This window comes from Heptranchias perlo, chromosome 16 (assembly GCF_035084215.1).
Source record: "Heptranchias perlo isolate sHepPer1 chromosome 16, sHepPer1.hap1, whole genome shotgun sequence".
In the NCBI taxonomy this organism is placed as follows: domain Eukaryota; kingdom Metazoa; phylum Chordata; class Chondrichthyes; order Hexanchiformes; family Hexanchidae; genus Heptranchias; species Heptranchias perlo.
In genome coordinates, this window is record NC_090340.1 from 48,582,933 (window position 1) to 48,605,538 (window position 22,606).

Genomic DNA, 22,606 nt, shown 5'->3' on the forward strand with positions numbered 1-22,606 from the left:
CATTTCATCCAGGCCTGGTGATTCATCTACTTTCAAAGATGCTAAACCCCTTAATATTTCCTCTCTCACTATGTTTATCCCATCCAATATTTCACACTCCTCCTCCTTAACTACAATGTCTGCATGCCTGTGGCTGCCAGGGGGAAGATAGAAGCCAATTTAACACAGAATGGAATTTGTTACTAACACATTAAGCATTCTTACAATAATACAGCTGATAGTAATTTGAAGTCTAAGATGTTGCTGTTTTTTTAATTCATTTTGTAAAGAAAGGAAGTGAAGTAGATTTATTTCAGAGCTACAATCACAGCTATCAATGAAAAATGGTTGCTTTTCTTAAACAAAATAGCTATACTGAAAATACAGGGAAGGCTCTCTTCCATATAATTCAGGCCCCTCTGAAATACCATGCATCAGTTCCTGATTGAAAGGCTAGATAGGTGACCTGTAACAAAACTTCTGCCAATACTGCATGAGAATCAGTTGCTGGGAGGTGTGGTAAATGCATGTAATTTTTGTGGATTCATGTAATATGATTCACCCTATAATTTTCATTTCAGCTTCCCTCTGGGAAGCACCTACTCTTCACTCAGAGCCTCCCCTGTATTTTCAGCATAGCTATTTTTTATTGATAGCTGTGATTGTAGCTCTGAAATAAATCTACTTCACTTCCTTTCTTTACCTGGTTTCTTTTCCTTTAATGAGGGGGTGCTGCACTTTTCCTTTTATGAGGGAGTGCCATCTCTCAGATGAGACATTAAACCGAGGCCCTGTCTGCCATCTCAGGTGGGCGTAAAAGATCCCATGGCACTATTTGAAGAAGAGTAGGGGAGTTCTCCCCGGTGTCCTGGCCAAAATTTATCCCTCAACCAACCAGTTGGTGTTTTTTGCTTCGATGTTCCTGGCACGTGCCAGAGGCACATGCTGGGGAGTTCCATGCCATTGGCCCATGATTTTCCAACCTTTTAAATTAGTGGTTGTTGACTAACTGATAGAGATTGATCACCATGATTAGTCAACTCCATTATTGTTGTATCATGCAACTACCAGGATGGTTGAAGGCAAACTCGATGGACCTTGGTCTTTTTTCATCTAGCAATTCTATGTTCCTCTGAGGTTGCAGGCTTGGAGAGCGAGGTTTCCCAGTGTGCACTCCTGGCATTCACTAGGGTACTGGAGTGGAGAATTCTGGTCATTGTGCATTGCTAACATTTTCTGTTTTCAGACCTGATTTGCAGGCTTTCTGTTTTTTCAATTTCTCCCATTTTCTCAGCTTTTCCTTGGGAAATTCACCTGTTATTGCCTTTGCTATTCAGAAATTCTTTGTCTTTTTAATGTCTTTAATCCTATTTTCCATTTATCCTACTTTCCATTGCCTGACTGAGATCATCTTTTATATCATCCTAAAATCATTTCTCTGTGTATATAGATTTTTCCTTCTCCCTGATTCTATTAAAATGCTAGTTTATCTTTCATTCTTCAGTTCTGAGGAAGGGCCCTGCCCAAAGTGTTGAACTGTCTATTCTCTCCAAAGATGCTGACTGACCTGTTAGGGATGGGCAATAAATGCCAGCCTCACCAGCGACGCCCACGTTCCATGAACAAATAAAAAAAAATTTCCAGAATGGTTGACCTTTTTACTAAAGCAGTGTGAATTATTGTAACAATTAGTGCTGTTTCATTACATATTCAGCGATGTACATTTTTCTCCTTTATTCCACAGAGTTCTCCAATATATATTTGACAACACTTGGCTAGACACCTACACTAGAGCCATCTTTGTGGAATTCACAGTCTATAATGCAAATGTGAACCTTTTCTGCATTGCCACGCTAATATTAGAAAGTAATGCTGTAGGTAAGTTTAGATGCCTGACACTATTGAGGCACTTTTACCTTACTGGACAGTTATTAGCATCAAAAGTGCACAGCACCTGGACTATCAAGCAATAATGCGGAACTTTTTCACGTGGCTCTACAATATAAATCGGTCATAAACTTATAGTTGTCTGCAGCCGCATCTTTTAGTTTTGCCACCTGAGTTACAAAAAAAGGACACCTTAGCAGTGTTTAAAAATGTTTGTATCTCCCTGTTACCGACAGCGCTCATTAATATAAACAACACAACATGTCGTCTTTCACGAGCAGCATAGACCCAATTGCTTTTGTAGATCCAGAGGTCTGCCATCAGAAAGTGGTGCGTGGAGATTGTTGTAACATCCCACTCCTGACAACTGGGAGGGATAGATGGTACGGCCTTTATTTATAGATGTAGATGTGGGGAGAATGATCCACAAGTTAGAGAATGATACAAAGATTTGTGCAAGTGTTAGGACTGTGGAAGAGAGTAAATTACTACAAGCAGATTTCAATGTGTTGGGGGAATGGGCCTGTGTTTGACAAATGGTATTTAACTTAGACAAATGCAGTGTGATATTTGTGAGTTGGACCAACGCTAAGTATACATACACCTTACAGGGAACAGAACCGAAGCTTGTGGAGAAAGAAAAAGATCTTGGTATCATAGTCCATAATTCTTAAAGGTTCATGACCAATGGCATTAGCTATAACAAAAGCAAATTGGGTACTGGGCTGCATTCACAGGACTACTCAATATAAAATGAAACATACCATTTTGTCCTTGTACTAGACCTTGGTTGGGCCTTATTTAGAATATTGTGTGGAGTTTGTTCCCCTCACATGGTGGGTGATATTGAGCTATTGGAAAAGGTTCAGAAGAGGGCCACAAGATTGATTCCCAGCTTAAAACACCGTAGTTACCCAGATAAGGTTAAAAAGCTGGGTCTATATACTTTAGAGAAGCGAAGACTCAGGTAATTTTATTGAGGCCTATAAAATAATGAAAGGACTAGATTGTGGGTTTACATTGACAAATTATTTCAATTATACAGGTTGGGAAGAACCGGGGTCACATTTATAAGTTATGCAAGGATAGAACTAGGTCAGATGTTAGATGGTTCTGCTTTCCCCAGTGAATAGTACACCTATGGAGCAAGTTGCCAACTCATATGATGAGTGCTGATTTGCTGTATACCTTCAAAATAGCACTAGACCGGTTCCAGGTTGGGGCAGAGATTACGGCATCCAAACGTTGGGGGTCAAGTAATATAAGTCATGGTCAATATGGTCTCCTGGACTAATTTCAATCACCTATGGGGTCCAGAGAGGAATTTTCCAGACTTTTTCCCTCCATTATTCGGCCTTGGGTTTTGATGGGGTTTTTATCTGTTTTTTCACCTCTCCAAGAAGATTACAAGTCTCCTGGTGGGTAGGGAGTGGTCTGAATTGTGATGATTAAGGCATCACGACTGTATGGGACAGGCTAGGAGGACCAGCAGGTCTTTCCCTGTCTGACATTTTAGTATGATCATATGTATCTGATGCTCCCATTCATGGCCCACTAAAATGTGCTGATCCAGCTGAGTTCCCTCACCTGTTAGCATCATCACACGTTCGTGCATCATGACATTGCTGAGATTGTTAAAACAATAAAATGTGTGCACTTTCTCAAAAAAATTATACTAATGTATTTAAAAATAGTTTACAACTCAGTGGGTCAGAAAATGCAGAGGCAGACAATTTTTGCAAGGTTATATATTCAGTTGAAACTTACACATCCTTGATACACATTGAGAGAGGTTTTTATGTTACACTATGGCCCATGAAGAATGGCACCAGGTGAGTATTATAACTAAGGGAGAGTGGTGCACAGGGATTGTTGTAACATCCTGCTCCTGACACCTGGGAGGCACAAGCACCTTTAGATACTGGTATAGTTTACTTTTTTTTGGTTAGGTAGGTGATAGTATGAGAAGTAACAGCTGGAGGCAACTGTAACAAGTTAATCATTTATATTGTACAACCACTTGAAGAAGTTGTTCTGTAATATTGGCTGAGGGTTGGGGTTAAAGGGCTGAGTTATTGATTCACCTCACACTTTTTCTCATATTAAATGTACATATGCAATTTCAACAAGTTAATTTCATCTCCCGATAAAACTAACCGGATTTAAAATCAACTTTGTGCATTTAGTATGAAGAAAAGAAAGGGCCAGATGAGAGGAGGTGTGGGCTGAGTTTGGCCTGCTTGGGTAGGAGAAGCTGCTGCTGATGCGCCCTTGCAGTGCTGGCAGCCCACCCCAGCTATGTCCCTGGATTTTGGGATGGGGGTCTCTGGCCTTGAGCAAGAATTCCACACAGCCATGCTTACATCGGCGGAGTGGGCCCCCAGGAATTTCCAGACCCGAGTGTATAAACAGGGACAGGTGTGTGGGCCTGAGTCTGAATCCCTTTGCACTCCACTGCACTACCATTAAAACACGCGCGTCCTGTCAAACAGCGCACTGATTTCTATTATATTTTGCAGGGGCCTTCTTTACACATGCTGATCTTCAGAGTATCCGTCTCTATCAGTACACGGATGGGCTGCACATTTTTGTTGTTGCAGCTGAAGTGGCATATTTTCTCTTCCTCATCTATTACATGGTGATTCAAGTAAGTCTGCAGGAAAGTAAACCTTACTAGAAACTGTACAATCAATGATGAATGACCGGGATTGAGAGATACTGGGGTAAATTTTAACTGAGAGCCAGGAACGGAGCGGGGAGGATGATTTCCGGGTGCGAAGCCCAGAAGGTGAGTGGGCATTGCAAACTTAATGAGGCCCATCAATGGCACTGCCAGGTTTCGCGCCCGGCAGCCAGCCTGAAAGACAGGCAGGCTGGCTGTCAGCCAGAAAGGCCTGCTGCAGCAGGCCGGAGCCAGGGTTCAGAGGGAGGGTGGGATCATAGGCCGGGGAGAAGATCGAGGGCAGGGCAGCTGGGGAGAAGATCGGGAGAGTTCGGGGGGTGGGAAGGAGATCGGGGTGGGGGGCAGGGAGAAGATTGGTGGGATCGGGGGGGCTGAGGAAGGGATCGGGGGGGGCTGAGGAAGGGATCGGGGGGGCTGAGGAAGGGATCGGGGGGGCTGAGGAAGGGATCGGGGGGCTGAGGAAGGGATCGGGGGGCTAAGAAGAAGATCGGGGGGCTGAGAAGAAGGTCGGAGGTTGCTGGAGGTCGGGTGAAAAGTCAGAGGTAGGTGGGGTCCACCATGGGTGGGGGGTCCACCATTGCGGGGGCGGGGGGGAGTTGCCCAATCGCGGGGGTCCTGTCAGCCAGGTGAGCTTGTCGGGCTTGGATGAAGCACTCCTGCTCCCCCGGGCCCACAAGCAGTGCAAGAAAGCAAGAAAGGCACTCACCTCATGGATCCGTCTCTTCCCGCCTGCTTTCACCTGACGCAAGTGGGAAGCGATGGGAAACCAGAATTGGTAAGGTTAAATTCATTTCATTATTCCAATACACAAAATATTAAGATATCTCAATGAGGTACATTGTCCTTTAAGTATCGGCCCATTGGCTTTAAGTGAGGGCAGGACTTCCTGGTGTCTGCTCTCCACATGCAGACAAACCTGCCTGGGTTAAACCCAGATGCAGGCGTGTTGGAGCCGGGATGCGGTCCCGCTCTGAAAATGGAGTATTTTTACTCCACTCGTTCTTGGGGGTTAAAATTTACCCCACTGTTCTAGTAAAATGTAAACAATTTTACAACACCAAGTTATAGTCCAGCAATTTTATTTTAAATTCACAAGCTTTCGGAGGCTTCCTCCTTGGAGGAAGTTGCACCCGCACATCTCGTGTCACTTCCAGAAAATCTTGGAAGTGATGGGAGAATGCGGGGGGCCGACAAACCAACTCCACTACTGATTTCCCACCCCCATCTGCTGGAAAAACTTGAAGGAGCCAGTGGACAACAGATAGGTATCTTGTAATATAAATTAGGGCCTATGTGATCTCCTGGACTGGTTTCAATTGCCTAAAGGGGTAGGAGAGAAATTATCCATATTGATGTTCCCTAATTGGCCTGGGTTTTCATCTAGTCTTTTGTTTGTCCCTGGGTTACATGGCTCCAGACAGATAAAGAGTGTTTGTACTATCTGGAACGCGCTACCACAAGGAGTAGTTGAGGCAAATAGCATAGATGCATTTAAGGGGAAGCTAGATAAGTTCACAAGGGAGAAAGGAACAGAAGGGCATGCTGATAGGGTTAGATGAAGGAAAGAGGGAGGAGACTCATGTGGAGCATAAACGCCGGCATAGACCAGTTGGGTCCAATGGCTGTAGACTGTGCTGTAGACTCGATGATGTAACTGTGCATCACAATTATATGGGACAGACTAGATGGACCAATGGTTCATTTCCCGTCCATCATTTTCATACGTGTAACTCCAATGGGAAATCCAGCAGGTCGTGCTGTATGGCTGCTATCCTATGCTTATGGTATCACAGGTTGAGTTTTCTGCAGCCCAAATATGAAGGTTGATTAGAGACTGCAATTAAGTTCTGATGAAGGGTAGGCCAAATGTCATAACCTGTGCCGACTGACTTGCTGTGTATGTGCAGCATTTTCTGTTTAAATTTCAGACTTCCAGCATTTGTAAATTTTTCCTCTTTAACTTACAATTTATTTTGTTTGTCTTTCCCAGGGGAAACTATTGAAGGAGCAAAAATGGAATTATTTCAAAAGCAAATGGAACCTTCTGGAGACAGCCATTATAATGATCAGTTGGAGCACACTTTCTGTATTTATAAAGAGAACAATTCTGGGAAAGCGAGACATTGAATACTATCACAATCACAGAACGGGGTACTCCATACTTTATCATTTATAATTTATAAAAAGCAGAAGCTTTTAATTACTCTATTATTATACATTCTGGACAAATGATTTTCCAGTGTCAACTGTCGATTATTTCTTAATTTTGATGTTATGCAGCTTTATTAACAATAAGCTGTGGACATTAACATGTAATAAGGATATAGAGTGAACTGACAATCAATAAAACAGACACATAAACTGAACACCTCAATACAAATGTACACTAGTATTATAAAAATAATAAATCAAAAGCAAAATACTGCAGATGCTGGAAATCAGAAATAAAAACAGAAAATGCTAGAAATACTCAACAAGTCAGGCAGCATCTGTGAAGAAAGAAACAGAATTAACTTTTCAGGCCGATGACCTTTCGTCAGAACTGGATGACGTGAAAGATTTAACAGTTTTAAGCAAGTACAGAGCCGGGGAAAGTGGGGTGGGGGGGTGGTGGAAAGAACAATAGGGAAGGTCTGTGATTGAGTGGAGGATAAGAGTGATTAAGTGATAAAAAGAATGATGGTGCAAGGCAAGGAGAGTGGTAATGGGACAAGTAAAGAAATAAAAGATGGGTCTAGAGGAGCTGTAAATGGCAACAGCAGAACCATTAGCAGTACCTGCTGTCTAAGAAAATCCACACCGCCTGAGGAAGGGGAAAGCCCCCGAAAGCTTGTGGGATTAAAAATAAAATCGTTGGACTATAACTTGGTGTTGTAAAATTGTTTACAATAAGAAAATGGAAGCAGTGGTTATGATCTGAAGTTATTGAAATCAGTATTGAGTCCGGAAGGTTGTAAAGTGCTTAATCGAAAGCTCAGGTGCTGTTCCTCGAGCTTGCATTGAGCTTAATTGAAACAGTGTAGGAGACCGAGGACAGAGCGGTCAGAATGGCAGTGGGACGGAGAATTAAAATGGCAAGCAATCGGAAGGTCAGGATCACGCTTGCAGACTGAGCGGAGGTGTTCAGCAAAACGATCACCCAATCTGCGTTTGGTCTCCCCAGTATAGAGGAGACTGCTTTGTGAACAGTGAATACAGTATACTAAATTGAAAGAAGTACAAGTAAACCGCTGTTTCATCTGGAAGGAGTGTTTGGGGCCCTGGACAGTGGGAAGGGAGGATGTGAAAGGGTAGGTGTTGCATCTCCAGTGCTCGAAGGGGAAGGTGCCATGGGAAGGAGCTCAGCCAGGCGGAGGACGGTGGTGGTGGATGGGGACTGGTTGACCCTCCGTTCAAGGGAGAAGCGAAGGGCCCACAGGCCATCCTATTGAGGGATGAAGATGTAGAGGGACTAGACATCCATGGTGAAAAGGAGATGTTTGGGGCCGGGAAACTGGAAACTGTTGAAGTGGCAGACAGCATTGGAAGAGTGTAATATTAATGGTTACCACAGAGCAACATCAGTACTTGTGGTTAATCTTAAGGTTCAGGTGACAGATATAAGCCACTAAAACACTGCTGTCATAGCTTGTCACCTTGAGTGACTCACTTAGGCATGTAAACACTCTGAGATAGCAATTATTCTCCACCTATATGTACATATGTGTCTGTGTATCTATATACTGCTGCTCCATAGTTTTTTTCTGCGTTTTTCGCTATGCAATTTTCAGATTCAATTTCCAGTTCCTCATTCTCTCTCTCGTCCTCTCTAATCTTGCTTCATATCCTAACTGTCTTGCCAGTGTTCTGCATGCAGTCAGTGATTCCCCCTATCCCTTCTTGGTGAGGACGAGGGTGAACGTTATGAAGCAAAAATTTCCCATCCTGGCCACTGTCTAACCACCAAGAAAATAATGAAATAGTATATAGTTTACAGTAAAAGTCTGATCGTTATCTGAGAATCTTAGCATGTCTGAACTCAAAATGACACATCTATTTCCAGAACCATTACTAAAATAATGAAAGTTGCCTAAAGGACTTATGTACTGATAAGTATTGTTATTGAGGAGATGTTTAATCTCCATTTTACTATGTCTCTTACAGATTTGTAAGTTTCTATGAGACTGCTATGGCAGATGCAATCATGGGTTACCTGATTGCCTTCCTGGTTCTCCTAGCAACCATCAAACTTTGGCATCTGCTGCGCCTTAACCCCAAGCTCAACATGATTACATCTACCTTAAGAAGGGCATGGGGTGACATCTCAGGATTTCTGACTGTCATTTTAATCATGTTCCTGGCCTATTCTATTGCAGTAAGTAGTCACCATTGGTGGAGCAATACAATGTATTTTCAAAGTGCCGTTCGTTTTTTAATTGAAATTTAATAATCATGGAGCATTTTTCCTCAACTTGTTCTTTTAGAAATATATACCTCATAAAATTTTAGCCCAAGTTGAACTGAAGTTTGTGGGGAATGAAGAATTATGGGACTAGATTTTCTGGTCATTAGATTATTCCAATCATTTATTATTCTTTGAGTAAAGAAGTTTTTCATGATATCTGTTTTAAATTTGCTTTTCATTTATTTCCATTTATGTTCTCTGGCCCTACTTTCTGGAGCCTCTTGGCCAGCCACCCACCCACCTTCCACCCTCCGCTCATCCAAAACTCTGCTACCTGTATCCTGTATCTTAACTCGCACCAAGTCCCATTCACCCATCACCCATGTGCTCGCTGACCTACATTGGCTCCCGGTCTGGCAATGCCTCAAATTTAAAATTCTCATCCTTGTGTTCAAATCCCTCCATGGCCTCAGCCCTCCCTATCTCTGTAACCTCCTCCAGTCCTACAACCCTCCAAGATCTCTGCGCTCCTCCAATTCTGGCCTCTTGTGCATCCTCGATTTCCATCACCATGCTTTCGGTTGCCTAGTCCCTAAGTTTTGGAATCTCCTCCCTAAACCTCTCTGCCTTTCTACCTCTCTCTCGTCCTTTTAAGATGCTGCTTAAAACTTCTTTGAGCAAGCTCTTGGTCACCTGTCCTAATATCTCTTTATGTGGCATGGTGTCAAATTTGTTGTTTGATGAAGCTCCTGTGAAGCACCTTGGGGCTTTTTATTACGTTAAAGGTGCTATATAAATACAAGTTGTTGTTGTCATAGTACTGCATTCAGTTTTGGGCACCGAACCTCAGGAAAGATATATTGGGCTTGGAAGGGGTACAGTGCAGGTTCACCAGAATGATACCAGGGTTTAAAAGGTAAAATTATGACGACAGGTTGCATAAACTAGGCTTGTATTCCCTTGAGTTCAGAAGGTTGAGCGGTGCTCTAATCGAGGTATTTAAAATGATTAAGAGATGTGATAGGGTAGATACAGGGAAACTATTTCCTCTAATTGGGGAATCGAGAATAAGAGGGCATAATCTTAAAATTAGAGCTAGGCAATTTAGGAGCGAAATCAAGATACGCTTTTTCACACAAAGGGTTGTGGTAATCTGGAACTTGCTCCGCCAAAAGGCTGTGGATGCTGCATCAATTGAAGACTGAGATCGATAGATTTTTGTTAGGAAAGGGTATCGAGGGATATGGATCAAAGGTAAATGGAGTTGAGGTACAAATCAGCCATGGCCTAATTGAATAGCAATGATCCAATTGACGAATGGAATGATCTAATTGAATGATCTTCTTCCTACATTCCTATTGAACTTTGAAGTAAAAATCTAGCTTTTCCTTTATCTACCTAACTGTCCATTTATCTATCTAATTATCCACTTATACAATTAAATATTTTATTTATGCCAAAGAGCCTCCAGAGGAAGAACTTTCCAGAAGATAAAACTGCAAAAGCTCTGCCTGATGTCTGTGAAGTAAACTAGGAAAATTGTAAGCAATCAATCTAACATTGCAACTTGCATTATTCAACCCTGCCCATTTCTACAGGTGACATCCCTCTGGCGCCACCAGCATTGGAACCATTGGGGGGAGTTTTAACCACCGCCCAGGATGGGCAGACAGTAGTGGGGCATGTGGGGGGGGGGGGGGGGGGGGGAGGTGGTGCGGGGGGTTAAATTGTTAAAAATGGGAAACCTGACCCCCAACCCGCTGCGAATGCGCCTACTTCCGGTTTAATCGGGGTGGGTTGGGGGTCGGCTGAGTAACCACTCTCAAGAGGGGGGGTTGGTAATTATAATATGTTAATGAGGTTCCGTGTCTCAGATTTTGTCAGCCATTTGTTCTTAATGCCTTCAGTACGGGTTTCCAGTGGCATGGGAAACCTGGTAGCTAAAGGAAGGGGAGAATTGCCGGATCCAGCAGGTAAGTGGTTTTCCAGCACTGCTTGTGGGCCAGGAGGAGCAGGAGTCCTTCCCCCACCACCCCCAGCCCTCCAAGCAAACCTGCCACGATCTTCAGAGCCCCCCATGATCTTCACAACCCCCACCGTGATCTTCAGACCCCAGGCGATCCGATCTCACCCCTGCAATCTTCAGACACCCACACGATCTCCAGACTCCCTCCCCCCCCCCCGCCCCCCCCCCAAGATCTCCAGACCCTCCCCGCGATCCAATCTCTTCCCCCCCCCCCCCCCCATGATCTTCAGACTCCCCCTGCAATCCGATCTCTCCCTCCCTCCTCTCTGGTCCGCAGCCTTGTACAGCAGGCTTTCCCGCCCAGCAGCCAGCCAGCCTCTTAATCTGGCTGGTTGCCGGGAAACAGAGTAAAAAAATTCTTAAATTCTGCCTTCGCTGTATTTCTGGGTTTCCTGGCCGTTGACAGGTGCCCCCACTCCCTCCCTGTGAGTATTGGGGCCATTGTGTTCCACAGAATATTTGAATCACACTACGTCTCTACTTATTCTTATAATCTTCATCTTGTCCACAACCATATATTGGTCCATCTATTTTTTAAATGGAATTAACTGGTTTTATTAACGTGAAACACTCTAGAAGACAACACTGGTAAAATGTCCATTAATATTATCCACCTGTTTGACTGATTATTTGCATCAATCTAGGATGCAGAAGGCAAACAATAATGCTGCATCACAATTTTGGTACCACTTTTTATCTTTGTGTTCCATCAGCCTGTAGCATTGTACATTTTAGGCTGGCTTTTAATAGATTTCTGCAATTATCCTTTAAATGATGTGAAAGGAGACCTAGCTTTCTGGAGCCCTTTGACTTTCAAACTTACGAAGAACCAGCACCAGTAATTAGAAAATCATTATTAATGCAATAATACCTCTGTTCTACAGACAAATCTGATGTTTGGCTGGAGTATGTCCTCTTATAAAACCATATTTGATGCTGCAGAGACAATGGTTAGCCTTCAATTGGGGATCTTCAACTACGAAGAGGTATGGAAAACAGAAGTTTATTGCACAAATAACTGGCTGTTCACAACAGGAGCTTGATTTTTATCTAATCTACAGCTGATGCATTTAAAACTGTTTCAGTAAGATTCAGCAGTTTAATGCTGCTGTTACACTGCAGGCATTGAAACAAATGACGTGCCTCATTCATGTTGGTCGATATATATTTGGCAGGGATGGTAATTTGAATTTTCTCTGAATCCACGGCCCAGGCGCAGGTACGTACACAGATGTAAGATATTGTACAGGATGCAACATCCTTGTACGTGCACAAGGATGTTGCATGTACATGCCTGTACATGCAGCAACACTCCAGGTTTCGAAGAAAACCAGAGCAGTCAATTATTGGTTCACACTTCATGTGGCTGCGTATATTTAAATGTACTGATCTAACAATTTGTGATAGTAAGTAGACCCATTTCAAATCAAGCCATAGCATCATGTTACATCATGATAATATCAAGTGATTGGTTTCGGGGGCACTCTTTGAGTAATATTGATGAAATAGAGTATAGTATGGACTGACCCCACCCAAATCCAATTAACATAGGAACAGGAGTAGGTCATTCAGCCCCTTGAGCCTCTTCTGCTATTCATTGAAATCATGGCTGATCTGTATCCTAACTCCATTTACCCACCTTGGTTCCATATCCCTTAATACCTTTGACTAGCAAAAATCTATTGATCTCAGATTTAAAATTATTAATTGAGCTAGTATCTCCTGCTTTTTGTGGGAGACAGTGCCACACTTCTACCATCCTTTGCATGAAGAAATGTATCCTAACTTCTCTCCTGAATGGCCTGGCTCTGATTTTAAGGTTATGTCTCCTTGTCCTAGACTCCCCCACCAGCAGAAAAAGTTTCTCACTATCTACCCTATCAATTCCTTTCAAAATCCTAAAGACCTCAATCAAATCACTCCTTAACCTTCTATATTCCAGAGAATACAAGCCGAGTTTATGACATCTCTCCTCATAATCTAACCCGTGGAGCCCCAGTAACATTCTGGTGAATCTGCACTGCACTCCTTCCAAGGCCAATATATCCTTTTTAAGGTGCGCTGCCCAGAACTGCACACAATACTCCAGATGTGGTCTAACCAGGGCTTTGTATAGCTGTAGCAAAACTTCCTCCCCTTTATAGTCTAGCTTCCTAGCTATAAAAGCTAACATTCCATTAGCCTTTTTGATTTTTTTTGGACATGACTACTACATTTTAATGATCCGTGTACAGGGACTCTTAAATCTCTTTAGACCTCCGCTATTTCTAGCTTTTCACCATTTAAAAAATACACGGATCTATCCTTTTTCTCTCTCTCCCACAAAAAGCAGGAGATACTAGCTCAATTAATAATTTTAAATCTGAGATCAATAGATTTTTGCTAGTCAAAGGTTTTAAGGGATATGGAACCAAGGCGGGTAAATGGAGTTAGGATACAGATCAGCCATGATTTCAATGAATAGCAGAAGAGGCTCAAGGGGCTGAATGACCTACTCCTGTTCCTATGTTAATTGGATTTGGGTGGGGTCAGTCCATACTATACTCTATTTCATCAATATTACTCAGAGTGCCCCGAAACCAATCACTTGATATTATCATCCAAAATGGATGAACTCACACTTACTTGGGTTGAAATCCATCTGCCACCGTTCTGCCCATTCACTTAATGTCTCATTGTAATTTTATGCTCCTGTCTACACTACTTACTATACCACCAATCTTTGTGTAATCGGCAAACTTGAATATATGGCTCTCTACTAATAAATATAGTGAATAGTTGAGGCCTCAGCACAGAACCTTGTGGGACACCACTAGTCACTTCTTTCCAATTCCAGTACATACCCATTATCCCTACTCTATGTCTTCTACTGCCTAGCCAATCGCCTAACCAGGTCAATAATTTGCCTTCAATTCCATGAGCTTTCAATTTTAGCTAACAATCATTTATGTGGAACCTTATCCAATGCTTTCTGGAAGTCCATATAAACTACATCCATAGACATTCCCCTGTCTACTACTTTAGTTACCTCCTCAAAAAATTCACTTAGGTTCGTGAGACGTGACCTACCCTTTACAAATCCATGTTGGTTCTCTCTAATCAGCTTAAATTTCTCTAAGTGCTCAGTCACTCGGTCCTTAATTATCGATTCCAAATAACTTCCCCGCACAGATGTTAGACTAACAGGTCTATAATTTACTGGTTTCTCTCTCTCACCTTTCTTAAATAATGGAGTTACATTTGCAATTTTCCAATCTAAAAGGACAATTCCTGAATCGAGAGAGCTTTGGAAGATTATGGCTAAAGCATCTACAATTTCCTCACTTACTTCCTTTAAAGCCCTGGGGTAGAAACCATCAGGTCCTGGGGATTTGTCAGTCTTTAGTGCCATTATTTTTCTAATGCTGTTTTCTAATAACATATTAAACCTTCATTTTGTATGTCTAGGTTGAACACAAATCCAAATCTTACAGGTCAATGAACAATAAATTAACACATTCTGCTATTCCAATCCACGTTTACAAAATAAAGCACCGGGCATGATAGCATTTTATTTGTTTTCCCTGTTTGAATAAAACAAGAAACTACAACTTTTTAAAAATCTTTTGATTTTGTTATTTAAAAAGTCTAGATTCCTAAAACACTTGTAAATGTGTAAGATGTCTTTATACTCCATACCTGTCTGAGCCCAGGAGCTGCACAGTACAATTCACATCCAGCAACTTCTGTGTAATGCTTTAGGCTGCTCGAGTTGTGAATCGTACTGTAGGTGACCAGACAGCTCTCTACATGTGTGCTTACATGCGTGTGCATAAGTCTGTAGGAAATTTTTGAATGTTTTGAGAGCTGATTGGGAGTATCCAAACTGTCAAAAGATTTTAAAAAAAACTATGCTTCAGTTTATAAATGGAAGTCCAACAAACCTGCTGAACACGTTTTAAACTGGCTCAACACCACACTGTCTGGCACTTTTAAATCTGGTTTAACACCGTATCTCATGTAGTGCAAAGTCCAAATGATCTGGAATAGCCTCCCCAAGGGCATTTCAACCCACCACAATCCAGATTCAGATTGTGACCTGACCCTAGAGTTATACTATCACAATTTTATTACAATGAAGTGAAAATTGTAACACAAAAGTGACAGTATAGCTGCAGCCTTGAATACCTTGCTTTGCAATGGCAATGATTTTCTTCTGACAATTTGTTTGAAAAACCAGTTTAACGATCACTGATTTACACTTGGGTAATAAGCACCCTTGCACACTACAGCAATGGCTACACTCACTTCAACACAAAGACCTTTCGCATCACTGTTGTTCTGGATTCACTGCTACATTAGAATGTGAAGTTCTATTTAAATAATCTTAAATGCTGAACTGATTTAATTCTTCCTTTGTCACACTAGTCGAGAAATTACTGTTGTCGCTATTGGTGGACAAACGTTTAAAGTGTTGAGATGAAATTCCTCTCTCTGTTATTTTAACAGAGGTGTCAACCTGTTTATTTTGAACATCTGTGTTGAAGTAGTGGACAGAGGAATGTTATACAATCATATTAAATGATTATTCACTAATATCATCAACCATTATTTCTAGGCCTGAAGTTTAAGAATCGACAACCAAATTCTTTTCGATCTGGATACAAGGGTACATTTTGAGAGGCCCCATGGCACCTGGGTGGAGCCTCACACACAATCAGTGCTTATCAGAAGATCTTTAATTTTTACCATTTTCAAATATAGTTGAGTTTTAACATAATAGAGTTAAATCTATTTGTGAAATAGCCTAGTTTAGATTTAGATTTGAACATATTTTTCTTCTTTACTTGACTAGGTATTGGACTATAACCCGATTCTGGGTTCATTTCTGATTGGGTCATGCATCATCTTTATGACATTTGTCGTCCTGAACCTCTTCATTTCTGTAATACTCGTGGCATTTAGTGAGGAGCAGCAGAATTACAAGGTTTGCATTAAAATTCTTCTTAAGCTTATTTTATTCACCTCTATACTATTTGTCAATTACATGAAGACTTGGTAGTATAGCAAAATATTTTAATAACTTCAATTATTCAATAAATTGCTGCTTTGCTTTTTTAAAATTTGTTCATGGGATGTGGGCATCGCTGGCGAGGCTGGCATTCATTGCCCATCCCTAATTGCCCTTGAGAAGTTGGTGGTGAGCCGCCTTCTTGAACCACTGCAGTCCGTGTGGTGACGGTTCTCCCACAGTGCTGTTAGGAAGGGAGTTTCAGGATTTTGACCCAGTGACGATGAAGGAACGGCGATATATTTCCAAGTTGGGATGGTGTGTGACTTGGAGGGGAACGTGCAGGTGGTGTTGTTCCCATGTGCCTGCTGCTCTTGTCCTTCTAGGTGGTAGAGGTCGCGGGTTTGGGAGGTGCTGTCGAAGAAGCCTTGGCGAGTTGCTGCAGTGCATCCTGTGGATGGTACACACTGCAGCCACTGTGCGCCGGTGGTGAAGGAAGTGAATGTTTAGGGTGGTGGATGGGGTGCCATTCAAGCAGGCTGCTTTGTCCTGGATGGTGTCAAGCTTCTTGAGTGTTGTTGGAGCTGCACTCATCCAAACAAGTGGAGAGTACTCCATCACACCCCTGATTTGTGCCTTGTAGATGGTAGAAAGGCTTTGGGGAGTCAGGAGGTGAGTCACTCGCCGCAGAATACCCAGCCTCTGACCTGCTCTCGTAGCCACAGTATTTTGTATGGCTGGTCCAGTTAAGTTTCTGGTCAATGGTGACCCCCAGGATGTTGATGGTGGGGGATTCGGCGATGGTAATGCCGTTGAATGTCAAGGGGAGGTGGTTAGACTCTCTCTTGTTGGAGATGGTCATTGCCTGGCACTTACCTGGCGTGAATGTTACTTGCCACTTATCAGCCCAAGCCTGGATGTTGTCCAGGTCTTGCTGCATGCAGGCTCGGACTGCTTCATTATTTGAGGGGTTGCGAATGGAACTAAACACTGTGCAATCATCAGCAAACATCCCCATTTCTGACCTTATGATGGAGGGAAGGTCATTGATGAAGCAGCTGAAGATGGTTGGGCCGAGGACACTGCCCTGAGGAACTCCTGCAGCAATGTCCTGGGGCTGAGATGATTGGCCTCCAACAACCACTACCATCTTCCTTTGTGCTAGGTATGACTCCAGCCACTGGAGAGTTTTCCCCCTGATTCCCATTGACTTCAATTTTACTCGGGCTCCTTGGTGCCACACTCGGTCAAATGCTGCCTTGATGTCAAGGGCAGTCACTCTCACCTCACCTCACCTCTGGAATTCAGCTCTTTTGTCCATGTTTGGACCAAGGCTGTAATGAGGTCTGGAGCCGAGTGGCCCTGACGGAACCCAAACTGAGCATCGGTGAGCAGGTTATTGGTGAGTAAGTGCCGCTTGATAGCACTGTCAACGACACCTTCCATCACTTTGCTGATGATTGAGAGTAGGCTGATGGGGCGGTAATTGGCGGGATTGGATTTGTCCTGCTTTTTGTGGACAGGACATACATGGGCAATTTTCCACATTGTCGGGTAGATGCCAGTGTTGTAGCTGTACTGGACCAGCTTGGCTAGAGACGCAGCTAGTTCTGGAGCACAAGTCTTCAGCACTTCAGCTGGGATTTTGTTGGGGCCCATAGCCTTTGCTGTATCCAGTGCACTCAGCCGTTTCTTGATATCATGTGGAGTGAATCGAATTGGCTGAAGACTGGCTTCTGTGATGGTGGGGGTATCGGGAGGAGGCCGAGATGGATCATCCACTCGGCACTTCTGGCTGAAGATGGTTGCAAACGCTTCAGCCTTGTTTTTGGCACTCACGTGCTGGACTCCGCCATCATTGAGGATGGGGATGTTTGCAGAGCCTCCTCCTCCCGTTAGTTGTTTCATTGTCCATCACCATTCACGATGTGGCAGGACTGCAGAGCTTTGATCTGATCCGTTGGTTGTGGAATCGTTTAGCTCTGTCTATAGCATGTTGCTTCCGCTGTTTAGCATGCATGTAGTCCTGAGTTGTAGCTTCACCAGGTTGGCACCTCATTTTTAGGTACGCCTGGTGCTGCTCCTGGCATGCTCTTCTACACTCCTCATTGAACCAGGGTTGATCCCCTGGCTTGTTGGTAATGGTAGAGTGAGGAATATGCCGGGCCATGAGGTTACAGATTGTGCTGGAATACAATTCTGCTGCTGCTGATGGCCCACAGCACCTCATGGATGCCCAGTTTTAAGCTGCTAGATCTGTTCTGAATCTATTCCATTTAGCACGGTGGTAGTGCCACACAACACGTTGGATGGTGTCCTCAGTGCGAAGACGGGACTTCGTCTCCACGAGGACTGTGCGGTGGTCACTCCTACCAATACTGTCATGGACAGATGCATTTGCGACAGGTAGATTGGTGAGGACGAGGTCAAGTAAGTTTTTCCCTCGTGTTGGTTCGCTCACCACCTGCCGCAGGCCCAGTCTGGCAGCTATGTCCTTCAGGACTCGGTCAGTGGTGGTGCTACCAAGCCACTCTTGGTGATGGACATTTAAGTCCCCCACCCAGAGTACACTCTTGTGCCCTTGCTACCCTCAGTGCTTCCTCCAAGTTGTGCTCAACATGGAGGAGGACGGATTCGTCAGCTGAGGGAGGACAGTAGGTGGTAATCAGCAGGAGGTTTCCTTGCCCATATTTGGCCTGATGCCATGAGATTTCATGGGGTCCAGAGTTAATGTTGAGGACTCCCAGGGCCACTCCCTCCTGACTGTATATCACTGTACCGCCACCTCTGGTGGGTCTGTCCTGCTGTTGGGACAGGACATACGCAGGGATGGTGGTGGAAGAGTCTGGGACGTTGGCTGAAACGTATGATTCTGTATGTATGGCTATGTCAGGCTGTTTCTTGACTCGTCTGTGGAACAGCTCTCCCAATTTTGGCACAAGTCCCCAGCTGTTAGTGAGGAAGACTTTGCAGGGATGACTGGGCTTGGTTTGCCGTTGTCATGTCCGGTGCCGGGTGGTCCATCCGGTTTTATTCTTATTATGACTTTTCGTAGCGAGTTTTTACAACTGAGTGGCTTGCTCGGCCATTTCAGAGGGCAATTAAGAATCAACCACATTGCTGTGGGTCTGGAGTCACATATAGGCCAGACTGGGTAAGGACGGCAGGTTTCCTTCCCTAAAGGGCATTAGTGAACCAGATGGGTTTTTACGACAATCCGGTAGTTTTATGGCCACTATTACTGATACTAGTATTTTAATTCTAGATTTTTTTATTTAATGAATTGAATTTAAATTCGCCATCTGCCGTGGCGGGATTTGAACTCATGACTCCGGATTTTTATTTCAGGCCTACTGGATTACTAGTCCAGTAACATACCCACTATGCTGCCATACCCAGTATAAGTTTTTTTTTAACTAAATCATTGTGTGTTGTGTCTGCTTGAGTCAAAATTTTTTTTTTTGCCTGTTTTCCCTCTCCTTTCCTGAAGGAATTGACTTATAGCTGCGTGGGCAACAGGAAGGCTGCTTTCTGTACCTCAGCCAAGTGGCCATTCTGCATGGGTGAACCTAGACAGTGATCGTTGGTTGGCCATTCAGCTATGGAGGGTATCAGGGATGAGCCTGATCTCCAATGCACTGACTTAATTTGGGTGATGCAACATACACCAATCTAAACCGGCCGACCACAACCCGAATTCCAGGTTTCGTTTTATGCCATTGGATTCACCTGTTTGAACTTGGCTACTGAGTTCACCTATTTAAATTTAGCTGCTGGGTTCACATCTTCAAAATTCGGCAAGACTGTTGGATTGGAAAGGATTTGTGATTTACCTACCAGTGTGAGAGTCGCACTGAGAACAGACCTTTCCAGCCCTGCCAAATTTTAACAGGTGTATTCAGCAGCTTAAGAAATATAACTGACGATAAAAGCAGAATGCATAGTGGGAGTACAGTGAAGGAGGGGGAAATCACAGGGGCTTCGTGGGTGGGATAGCCAGGGCTCATGGGTCATATGAAGCAGGAAGAAACCAAATGTTTTTGTGTGAAGTGCTGGTAGGTTTGTGTGGCTGGATTGGTGGAATGCTTTACAAGCTAAGAGTTCAATGTGCAATTTGGTTCAGTGCATTGAACAGGCTATCCTGTGGCATTTTAGTGTGCAGTATGTGTTGTATCAAGTGGATATTTTTGGCAAAAGGGAGGGAAAGAAGAGGAAAAAAGAACAGTGCACTGTCTTGGGATTTTTTCCCTTCCTTCTTTGTATGAGATTGGTGGCAGCAGCACAAGTAACATGTGGCATTAAAAAGCAGCAGTATACGGAGGTAGCATTTCCATTTGAAGTAACATCAGAGCAGCTGGTGATATGCCATGGCTGATTTCTTATGTCATCCTGCTTTTAGTGTCAGTTTTTTTATTCTTCTTTAGTCTGCATCCTCTACTTCTGCTCCTCTCTCCTGACTTGGCACTGGCAGAGCTGCATTGTTTGCATCGGTTTGTCTCAACAAAAATCATCAGTCACCTGTTAAATGCTGATCTAGAAGCATTCTCCTTGCTCCTGACTTCAGTCCTGGCTCTCAAGTCCTGACTTTGGACTACATGGCAACTGACTACTTATATTTATTGCATGGCAGCTTAATTCATACCATTCAGTAGCACACTTAAAAACTAGGTTAGGATACAGCAGAGATTTTGTCGTGGAATTGAACTTTTAAATCAAACTTTCTGTTCAGTTTGATTATTGTAAATGGGCAATCTGTTCAGAACTTTAAAAAAGCAGGTTTGCTCTTTTTGAACCCATTGCAGGCAGACCTTCAGACTTTCAGAAAGGTTCACAGCTGAGCTAGTTATAGAAGAAAGTTATAAATATTTGATTTTGTAATATTGTGAAAATCCAGCTTGAGTGAGATAAAACACTCTTCAAAATAAAAAAAAGTGAAGTTGATTTAAAAAGTATTTCTATGAAAATGTTTGAATATAGTAAGGAACATCTTTTTTTTCTTTTCAGGCTTCTGAAGAAGAAGAAATAGTTGACCTAATGCTGATGAAATTGTGCAGCTTCTTGGGGGTCAAATGTAAGAAGGATTCTTGTCAGTCAGGAGGTTGACCGAAGCACACACCTTGGATTTCTGCCTAGCAGCTGACATTCTACAATGTGTGATCTCTTTGATACTGAATAATTTAGTAGTTTGATTTTAAGAATATCTATAAAAGTAAAATTACATATTACCAGTTAATATTCAAAGTAAACTGGCTCCTCTGCATGTTTGTTTTGTTGTATTGCATCAATGTGCCTAAATAAAGTATAATAAAAAGCATTCATTTATCTAGTGTAGGCCATCCTCTTCTTACTTGGTAGGTGTCGTGATATTTATTATATAAGAGAACATAAGAAATAGGAGCAGGAGTAGGCCAATCGGCCCCTCGAGCCTGCTCCGCCATTCAATAAGATCATGGCTGATCTGATCCTAACCTTAAATCTAAATTCATGTCCAATTTCCTGCCCGCTCCCCGTAACCCCCAATTCCCTTTACTTCTAGGAAACTGTCTATTTCTGTTTTAAATTTATTTAATGATGTAGCTTCCACAGCTTCCTGGGGCAGCAAATTCCACAGACCTACCACCCTCTGAGTGAAGAAGTTTCTCCTCATCTCAGTTTTGAAAGAGCAGCCCCTTATTCTAAGATTATGCCCCCTAGTTCTAGTTTCACCCATCCTTGGGAATATCCTTACCGCATCCACCCGATCAAGCCCCTTCACAATCTTATATGTTTCAATAAGATCGCCTCTCATTCTTCTGAACTCCAATGAGTAGAGTCCCAATCTACTCAACCTCTCCTCATATGTCCACCCCCTCATCCCCGGGATTAACCGAGTGAACCTTCTTTGTACTGCCTCGAGAGCAAGTTTGTCTTTTCTTAAGTATGGAGACCATAAAAGGGAATTAGGGGTTACGGGGAGCGGGCAGGAAATTGGACATGAATTTAGATTTGAGGTTAGGATCAGATCAGCCATGATCTTATTAAATGGCGGAGCAGGCTCGAAGGGCCGATTGGCCTACTCCTGCTCCTATTTCTTATGTTCAAAATTGTATGCAGTATTCCAGGTGCGGTCTCACCAATACCTTATATAACTGCAGCAATAACTCCCTGTTTTTATATTCTATCCCCCTAGCAATAAAAGCCAACATTCCGTTGGCCTTCTTGATCACCTGCTGCACCTGCATACTAACTTTTTGATTTTCTTGCACTAGGACCCCCAGATCCCATTGTACTGCAGTACTTTCCAGTTTCTTGCCATTAAGATAATAACTTGCTCTCTGATTTTTCCTGCCAAAGTGCATAGCCTCACATTTTCCAATATTGTATTGCATCTGCCAAATCTCCGCCCACTCACCCAGCCTGTCTATATCCCCTTGTAGGTTGTTTATGTCCTCCTCACTCTCGACTTTCCCTCCCATCTTTTGTATCATCTGCAAACTTTGATATGTTACACTCGGTCCCCTCCTCCAAATCGTTAATATAGATTGTAAAGAGTTGGGGACCCAGCACCGACCCCTGCGGAACACCACTGGCCACTGGTTGCCAGTCCGAGAATGAACCATTTATCCCAACTCTCTGCTTCCTGTTAGATAACCAATCCTCCACCCATGCCAGAATATT

The 22,606-nt window shown here is 43.1% G+C and overlaps 1 protein-coding gene across 1 annotated transcript in view; it reads left to right on the top strand.

Annotated features, from left to right (window-relative positions):
- pkd1l2a (polycystic kidney disease 1 like 2a) overlaps window positions 1-21,255 on the top strand; it is a 129,575-nt gene extending 108,320 nt beyond the window's left edge. Inside the window, exons 37-43 of the mRNA XM_067997584.1 lie at window positions 1,724-1,857; window positions 4,386-4,513; window positions 6,540-6,700; window positions 8,693-8,903; window positions 11,844-11,945; window positions 15,794-15,925; window positions 20,954-21,255. Coding sequence (XP_067853685.1) covers window positions 1,724-1,857; window positions 4,386-4,513; window positions 6,540-6,700; window positions 8,693-8,903; window positions 11,844-11,945; window positions 15,794-15,925; window positions 20,954-21,052 — 967 coding nt within the window. The 3' untranslated portion in view covers window positions 21,053-21,255. The remainder of the gene's footprint in view (window positions 1-1,723; window positions 1,858-4,385; window positions 4,514-6,539; window positions 6,701-8,692; window positions 8,904-11,843; window positions 11,946-15,793; window positions 15,926-20,953) is intronic.
- The last annotated feature ends 1,351 nt before the right edge of the window (window positions 21,256-22,606 follow it).